This window comes from Arachis duranensis, chromosome 10 (genome assembly GCF_000817695.3).
Source record: "Arachis duranensis cultivar V14167 chromosome 10, aradu.V14167.gnm2.J7QH, whole genome shotgun sequence".
In the NCBI taxonomy this organism is placed as follows: domain Eukaryota; kingdom Viridiplantae; phylum Streptophyta; class Magnoliopsida; order Fabales; family Fabaceae; genus Arachis; species Arachis duranensis.
Genome location: NC_029781.3, coordinates 80,328,311 through 80,337,385, shown reverse-complemented (window position 1 = coordinate 80,337,385; position 9,075 = coordinate 80,328,311). Strand labels below are relative to the sequence as shown.

At 35.2% G+C, this 9,075-nt stretch overlaps 1 protein-coding gene across 3 annotated transcripts; it reads right to left on the bottom strand.

The window, feature by feature from the left end:
* Window positions 1–1,775: 1,775 nt before the first annotated feature.
* On the bottom strand, window positions 1,776–8,218 carry LOC107470392 (zinc finger CCCH domain-containing protein 38). 3 transcript variants are annotated; one of them, XM_052255227.1, is made up of 5 exons: window positions 7,896–8,218; window positions 5,520–5,876; window positions 3,754–4,844; window positions 2,584–3,605; window positions 1,776–1,910 (listed from the first exon to the last, which is right to left on the bottom strand). In XM_052255227.1, exons 2-5 carry the CDS (start codon window positions 5,846–5,848, stop codon window positions 1,881–1,883), a joined length of 2,472 nt encoding a protein of 823 aa, XP_052111187.1. In that variant the 5' UTR covers window positions 5,849–5,876; window positions 7,896–8,218; the 3' UTR covers window positions 1,776–1,880. The 3 variants fall into 3 exon arrangements, with proteins under 3 accessions (XP_052111187.1, XP_015945279.1, XP_015945278.1); XM_016089793.3 differs by having other exon boundaries at window positions 5,520–5,852; XM_016089792.3 differs by having other exon boundaries at window positions 5,520–5,895; window positions 7,896–8,217.
* Window positions 8,219–9,075: the final 857 nt, after the last annotated feature.

Genomic DNA, 9,075 nt, shown 5'->3' with positions numbered 1-9,075 from the left:
ATGGGCTATGTCGACCCAAATTTTGTTAAATTCGAATTCAACCGTAATATTTTGCCAAGTCGAAATAAATCAGGTCCACCCAATTAAAACGTTTTTTTGCAAATCTTATACAGCGAATTAATAAAATATAATCTATAAATGTTAAATTTACTAAATGTTATATAAATTTATATTAAAAATAAATTATTTTAAAGATAAAACAACACTATGAAATAAAAAGATATTAATTAAAATATAAAATAATATTTTATTACTAATTTTACTATAAAATATATATTTTAAGGTAAATTCTACTGTACCCATTTTATAATAACATGTAAATTACCTTCTGTGACATGTCATTCTTTAATTGGTTGTTATGTTAACTATGCTTAACTATTTTAAAATTAAATTATAGCCCAAAATGAGTAATTATATAATTTACTAAAGGAAAAGTATAGGGAGTCAATGGTCTAAGCGTATAATGTGCACAATGGAGGTTTAGGAAGTATTAGAGATATGACCATTAGTGTTACATTGTCCTATCAGATTATGCTTTTGGGATGAGTGGGTTCATGACATGGTATTAGAGTTCTAGATCTAAAAGGTCAAGGGTTCGATCCTTGGTGAACTCCAAAATTAACTTAAATTTTTAGGATGAGATGTTTATTATCCCTAGTATTCGGATGGTTATTCTGAATAATGTGGTATCATTAATGATGAGAATGGATCCCTGGTATTCGGATGGTTATTCTGAATAATGTGGTATCATTAATGATGAGAATGGCACAAAATGAATAATGTGGTATCATTAATGATGAGAATGGCACAAAATGGGAAGATAACAAGCCTGTCTTACAAAAGGAAAAAAACAAAGAGAAAAGACAAAGCAACTAGTGAATTATAGCCTTTCGATCTCACAATATATCTAAGTAGGAAAATCCTCTAAAAAGATGCGAGTCTTTGCACGGTATAGAGGTCAAATATCTAGTTTTGTCCCATAAAACTTGTTTAACCGAAAATCTACCATTGAAGGTGCATAAATTGCGTTCCAGTCAAATACATGTATAAATTTTTTAAAATAACTAAAATGAAAAAAATTAAAAAGGCGAAGGCGAAGCTTAGCAGAAACGAATTTGAGTAGGAAGGAATAATGGAAAGGAGGAAATGTTCTTTACTCACCAAGGGAAGTGTTCTTCAATAGAAGAGTGGAACGAATCAAATTAATACTAATTTGGTAAAAAATATATAAATTTACTTTTTAATATTTACAAAAAATATATAATTATCCATCTTAAAAAATATTTAATTACAAAATGAGCCTACTTTAATTAAAATGTTAATTTTTATTGGGTTAAATGAACTCAAATTAAAACTAAACATTCAATTAAAATGTGTCATATCATAAAAGATAATTTACATGTTAATTTAGAAAGAGTTGGATAAAACTCACCATATTTTAATTATAACACTTCAATCCAAACTAAACCAATGCAAAAAACATAACCCGAATTTTACCCGGAAATACATTGAATTACTCTGATAGACTCAAACCCGACAAAATATAATTTGGATGCAAGCAAGTTTTCGAACTAGGCCAGGTCTTGCTCACCCCTGGTGTAAGAGTCACATTTTTCAGCCAGTTGCACAACATTGCATGGGGCTTTCTCTTGTGAACAGAAGTAGTGATGTAACTAAAATATTAAGTAATCCCCCATCACAAGTAACAATTAACTACATTTGAGTTGCAAAAAATGTCTCAAAAGTCAAAACCACCAATGTCCTCATCCTAAAACAAAAATCTGGGTGTAAGGAAACATAATACACATCTAAGACAATAAATAACAATTCCCAAAACAGAATCCACAGATTAGGTGGCCAAATTTTCTAAACTGCATTCACTAGGCCTTGTGAACCTTTTCCACATATGCCTGCAACCAAAAGCACAGGAATTGTAAGCAATTACTCAGTTTTCATCAATTCCAGGACAACCCAACTTTGACAAAAGCGAATATCTAAAAGCACAATAGCAGATGTAGATTAAGAAACTAACACAAATATCCATAGCAGAACACCAAAAGGCTGCACTTTCATCAAAGATTATAGTCAAACTTAAGGGCAGAATTAATTGGGTTGCAACAAGCTGATGGACTTAGAAGCTATGTTGACAAATAAAAGTACAAAGAAGCGCTAAAACAACATGCCACTTCTTCAGAGAAAATATAACTTCTCAAGGTTTTGTTAATATTTTGGGGAAGCACTAAATTATGGGATTAAGTTAAAAATTAGGTAAATACCAAAGGGAAAGGAAAAAGTAAACCATTTTAACACACAGAAAGGTTGCCAGGTTAAACTTTGAATTATAAAATTGTTGAAACAAAATCTTGGATGAGCACATTTTTCTCTACTCAACTAATCCCATATTTTTAAGCACTTTTCAATTTTCATCAAAGTTTTGAATGACAAAATTAAGCCTTCCAGTCGATGTTTCCAGTGTTTCATCTGAATACACATTCATCTATAAAAGTAAATAGAGAGAGGACACCCAAATGATCCAATCCTTTCAACCATATAATGGCAATCCGTAAGTTAAATATCACTGACCTGTACAAGTTTGTTAAGCTTTGGTTTCGAAAACGACAAATAATGGTCAATTTTCTCTTGAGTCTGAGGAATATGGGCTCCCTGCATGGTACCGGTTACTTTATCTACAACCTTCTTCACAATTGTTTTATAATCATCTTTAGTGATTTTTCCTTCTTTCCAAGTTGGTTTCAGAAGCTCCTTAACAAACTCAACCAATGAAAATTTGAAAGCACGAATCCCCTTCACATCCTTGCTTTTATTGGCCTCAACACCATTGTGGTCTATGTTTTCTGAAGGACCATTCTCTTTTGTAATTTTATGATCATCTTGAGGATTTGGCTTATCATCAGCTACCGCTTCATTGGTTTCCTTCTGTATCTCAATGTTTTGACCTGGCTGCAATTGGGTCAGATGTTCATTCTTGGCAGGTTGCTCTTCTGAGGAGGGGGCCTTAGAAGTATCACCACAATTTTGTTTCCCAGTGTTAGACAACAGTGATGAAATTTCTATATTTGCACTTTTTTTACTTGGAGAAATGACTGGGCAGATTCCACTTGCTTCAGCATCATTTAGGTCAACGCTATCACTCATTGGATCATACTGCTTTACAAATCCAACAGCAGGATCTGGCTTGACATACGTATTGGAAACAGGCATAGCAGGCACTTCCGTGTTGGCTAAGGAGGGAGTGTCATTTGTATTATGAGAATTTAAGGCAGCATAAAGTTGTGGCAGCTGCTGACCAGATCCAAGGATGTGAGCAAGAGAGGCTGAGAGATTGGAAAGTTGAGCAAGCTGTTCTTTGCTTACTGTGTCCTGTGTTGAAGGATTACTTGAACTAATCTGTGATGAGCCTTCACCTGTGATATTTGGCTCAGCAGAGTACTTTTTCTCAACAGAGACTTCTTGCTTTTGCATACCTTCAGGAATTCCTGCTCTTGAAGGAAGAATGGGAACTGTCACTTTATTTTGTCCAACTGCATGGCAACTTGGCAAATGCAAAAGATTAACATTTTGCACATTCTGATTAAAACCTTGCCCTGGAAAAACAACAGCAGACTTGTTTATCACTGTTATCATCACATTTCAATGCTAATACATACATAACATTTGGGCAATTGCTGGGTTAAATATTTCACAGTACAAGTAATTTACAGTCAGATGAACATAAAGCGTATTGTTTATCACCTGGAACTTGTATTCTGTCATGTTCAGTGGTGGCTGGATATGTACTTCCTTGAGTTAACCCACGATCGTTCTGTCCATGCTCTATTTCCGTACGGGTGGAAGATCCTGCTCTATAATTCCAATCAGGAGACATTTTTGCGTCCCCAGGCCAGATGTCTGCAGCTACTGACTGGGAAACGGGAATGCTGGCACCAGCATTGTCTGCTATCCAATGGTCAGCTTCCTTCTTATCACTTAAAAATGGTGGTTCACCCTGCACACTGCTCTGGTCTAAACTATGACCCCATCCTTCCTTCACAGGCCATACAGTTTGTTCATGCTCAGTGGCACCTATATTTCCAGGTTTTTCTTCAACCAACTTTGCTGAATCATAGGTAGCTATATCATTCCGGTTTGGACTGTCCCATACTTTATCCTTATCAGCCATAATGCCATCTGTGCCCCATCTATCACTTCTAAGCCTTCTAGTAGGACTAGCTGAATCACTCAATTTTGGTCTATCCAAGGTCTGATGGTCTCCAGCAAGATTGCTTCCCCATCTATCATCCCTTAAGCTTCTGTCTTGCCTATCATGAGAAAACCTACAATGCTTACCATTACGACAATTTCCATTAGCAAAAAATTTGCAAAGGGTATCACCACTGCGGCTTGGTATGTGGCCACCACCCTGCTCAAAAGAATTATCTCTGCGCCTTCCATCATTTTCCCTTTCTCTAGTTAATTCATCCAGAGTACCCTTACCATATTCATCAGAATTGTTATGATGCACATACTTGCATGATGCTCCCATTCTACATCTGCCTTTTGCAAAATGAACACAAGCTTCAGTGGATCTACTCCTAAGAGTATGTTCCCTGCTCTCATGTGAAGCAGAATATCTTGGAGCTCCATCTTCCCGGTTTTTACTTTCCCGAATATCCTCATAATTTTGGTCATCATGGTGAAGAAAATAGCAATGGCTTCCTCTTCTACATTTTCCAACAGCAAAATCTCTGCATATTTGCTTTGATTCTGCAGCCCTTGTTCTATTTCTGTCATTGGCTCCTGAATCCCACTTGAAACCATGTGGAGGGCTTCTGCTTCTACTACTCCTAGGCATGATACAATGCAAAGAAAGGTAGAAAATTAACAAACCCAACGGTATCTATGGAAGATTACAAACTGCTACAACAATGTCCTGATATTATCACCAATAATACAACAACAAAATATAATAGCAAAGCCTTCTCCCTCAAAATGACTGTTGCCACTCACCAATAATATCTACATAAAATTTATTAGGGAAAACAAAGGTCCAAATAATTTGAAATTAATGACTCTTACAGAAAAATTACCAAAAACAAATGCAAACATGGGATATCCTGATATCTAGTAAAACACATCAAAACTTTAGCATTAGAGCTTTACTCTAGACGGTAAAATCTTTTAAATATAGGATGCTAGACGTTGAATAATGGCCATCCTTGCACATATCTACCAGCATATATAAAATATAAACAAATAAGGAACAAGTTAAAAAAAATGTCATGTAATGGTGTATATATTTTCCCAAAAATACAGCTCAGTACTCAGGTTTCATGGGTGTACACAGCTCCTCAAATAAAGTGAAACTGCCATATAATAATATATGTTGAGATCAAGTTAATCTATAGTCACAGGCACATTACAATAAAACAATAAAATATCTGTTAACCATACTGCAATACTGCATCCATCAATTTTCAGAAAAATGGGGCCAGCATAGTCACGCGGTGAGGGAAACAAACCTGCCCGACCTGCTCCAACCACTTTTTGGGGATGGACTGCGTCTCCTGCTGTAACTTGCATCCGCCTCCCACTCCATTTTTGCATCCAAACATCTATAGTCTTTATTCATAATATCATCTTTATTTGAACCCCTGCCTCCAGAAAAAGGTTCCTTACTCATGCGAGGTTTCATCTTGTCATTTCCTTCCATATAAGACCATTTTGAGTTATTGCTGCCAGCAACATCTCCAGAGGACCATCCAGAACGCAAGTGCTTACTATCAGGTCCAAATTCAGGATCATCTCTTGTATCCCACTTTGAAGAGCGTTTCCTGCCACTTTCACTCATTTCACTTGCAAAAGCAGTAATGTTTTCTCTGATTAACGCAGTGTGCTCTGAGTTAAAAACAAACAAATAAACCATCTAAATCTTAAATTGATCCTTCTTCTACAAAGTTGTATTCACCAATAGAAAATAACATACTAGGAACAGCAGAGACACAAAATTAACATCACTCATGGCTTATGTTGAACTTAAAACAAAAAGATATCAGTGCAGGCAGTTCTTGAACTCAGAAAGCTTAAAGATTTGATCCTTAACAAAGTACTCATCAAGCACTCTATGACACTTGTAATCAATCATCATTTTTCCCTGAAAATATATTTATTAATAGAGAAGAAGAATATAGGTCAGGATGATTAGGAACCCCCCAAACAACAAAGAAATGGAAACACGTTAAGCCATGCACATAATACAGAACAGTGGCTACAGCAATGGGAAAGTCAAGGTGTGACAGATGGAGTTGAGGCTGAATCAATATTCTATCAGCTTATATCAGTTACTGCAGAGGTGATAATTTCTTTAATTGTAGCAGGATACAAAGCTATAACCATATTTGAGTATACTATCATTGGAGTCTACTAGGAAGGCAGGAACCAATTAAGACTTGATAATATTTATTAATACTATGAAATCTTCCTCATGAAACATCAAACACAGCCAAAGCTTTCCTAAATAATGCATTAGCCTGATAAAAATACAAAACTTCTAGCAAGGCCACCAACGAACAAGGAAGAAAATTAGAAAGATATTCTATTAGGTCTTCAACAACTGATTGGTACACTAATTTAAAAGAGCATATGATTTCCAAGTTCTCAATACTGATGTCAAAATTCAACTGCAAGATAACAAGATGCTTTGATCTACAAACTAACTAGTACAAGAATCTAGTACTTCTGAACAGTCTGCCAAAGCCTAGGCATGCTCTCAAAAAACTGTCAAAAATCTACATCCATGATGGAACACGCACATCATCTTTTCAATAATTATAGGATCCAATACATCTCAAGAAGTTTTCAAAATACTCAAAATTTGGCCTCCAAAAAACCCACAATATATATTGAATTGATTTTCTTCATTGTCTGATCATGATGCACACTGGACACTATTTTATCTGGTGAAACTCAACAATAAGGTGGCACATCTGTTGCCAGTACTTGAACTGGCCAGTGAGTGGTTTATTCTGATATCTCAGGATATATTCAAGAGTTCTTCACTCCAAAACAATCCAATATTGATTTGATTAATGTCTTAAAGATCCAAGATTGCTCTTATGGAAGGGCCAAGTGCCACTGGAAACATATTTTGACCAGCTACTTTGAGTGAACTTGGTAACACCTCCATGCATGGACCACAAGAAATTACTGCAGAAAAATTATATCTAATATTAGCACATTGAAAAATGTACTCTTACTCAGATACACAGAACTAAAGCACATATCCATGGAACTACCTAATGTCTTGGGGATCTTGGTTACCTAGATAGCCATGTAGATGAAAGCCTAAGGATTGGTGTATTGGATCAGAATCCAAACTAGTAATCTTATAGCCCACTCAATAAATAGTAGTGACCGGATAAACCCTAAACCCAATCTAAGATCGATACGAAACAAAAAACAGTATCCCGACCAAACCCTAACCGAGCAAAGAAAATTCTACCCTGGGGAATTAAGCACCAGAATTCCACTCAGTCTATAGTCTATAAATCCAAGACAAGAAAGAGAGAATCCCAAAGCTTTCTAAGCAATGATTCAATGCTAGCCAAGCGGCGAATCACAGCGATATCTAGCAGGAAGCAAAAAGAAAAGAAAGAAAGAAAGAAGCTTTCAATAATCATTCGTGACAAGTCTACGCGCTTCACATTATGATGTCTCCAAAGTCGTTAGGGTAAGGTAATAGGCAGTAACGCTCCGGATAAAGTAAAAAGTTGGAATCTTTGCGATCAAAAGAGAAACAATAGGCAGGAATAAACACATCATCGCATTCAAATCTGAATGGCAAGAGACATATATACGTATTAAACCCTAGAGAGAGAGAGAGAGAGGAGAAGACTTACTAGTAGCGAGAAGGAGAGACGAAACCCTAGACGCAGAGAGGGAGAGATTACTTCATGTTCCTTGCTTGCTTCCGAGGTTTGGGGCTTCGAACGAGAAAGGAGCAGCTTCGTCTTCAACAAATATCTGTTTCTGTTCTTTTATGTTTGTGTCTCTCTGCTTAGATTCGCCCTTTGCTCTTTTGTTTTTGCTATTTTCTCGTTTTAATCAGCTCACTAGGATCACTTCCCTTTTTGTTTCACGCCAAATTACCTTCGCTTAAAAAAATAAAAACTACTTTTCCTTTTTACATTCACAGGTAATCAAACTCAAAAGATTTCTATAAGGGGAAAATTAATTTTAAGGACATTAATCCCACATCTCAATAACACGTGAGTTTGAGTATCTTTATTGCTGCAAAATATTTTTGACAGCTGAAATGGACCACCCATTCTATACTCACACTTCCTCACAGTTATCAGAAATCAACTGTTAACTGAATCAATATTTAAAAATATTTATTATAGAAAAAAGAAAAAAATAAAATTTTATATAATATTACTTACTAATATAATCTCACTTAAAAGGCAACTAATAGAAATTATAATAATAGAAGAAAAAATTATATTATTAATAATAAAAAATTGTGCATAAATAATTGTGATTTAATTTCAGTTTTATAATACAAAAAAAAAAGACACAAAACTAGTGTTAGAGTATGAGGTAATTTGGTGGTTACTAATTTCCTTTTTTTGTGTAAAAAGCCTTAGTTTTAATTTTCAGTTTTGACAATAATCACTATTTTCTATTATCTTTTAAAAAAGTCTTAAATTAGATGAGAGTAATTTGGAATAAGTATTTTAATACTTAAATGTTTTTAATACTAACCTTATAGAAAAGGACGTTTCAACTAAGCAGTTTTTCGCATGCGAGTCACCCTACTTGCCTATTATTGTTGCAATACCATTCCCAAAAAAGATTCTACGAAAGCAAATGCCTTAGACTTCTCTTTATCAATGACTTTATCTCTAAGAGAGACTTTAGGTGGCTTTTCAAAACCCTCCCAAGAAGAATTCTTCCTGACAACGGATGCACAGACCTTACTGTGTTTCACCATCATTCCCTTACTCTCACTCTCGTCGTCTCTCATATAAGATCCTGAAATTTTTTGAGTACTGAGTATTAGAAATACTTATTGTAATA

Bases quoted from the DNA above. Each gene is read 5' to 3' on its own strand.
- LOC107470392 (XM_052255227.1), bottom strand. From the start codon at position 5,848: ATGAGTGAAAGTGGCAGGAAACGCTCTTCAAAGTGGGATACAAGAGAT. The intron at 4,845-5,519 runs GTTTGTTTCCCT...TATCATGCCTAG, and splicing joins GGTTGGAGCAGGTCGGGCAG to GAGTAGTAGAAGCAGAAGCC. The intron at 1,911-2,583 runs GTCAGTGATATT...TTTTGGTTGCAG, and splicing joins AGCTTAACAAACTTGTACAG to GCATATGTGGAAAAGGTTCA.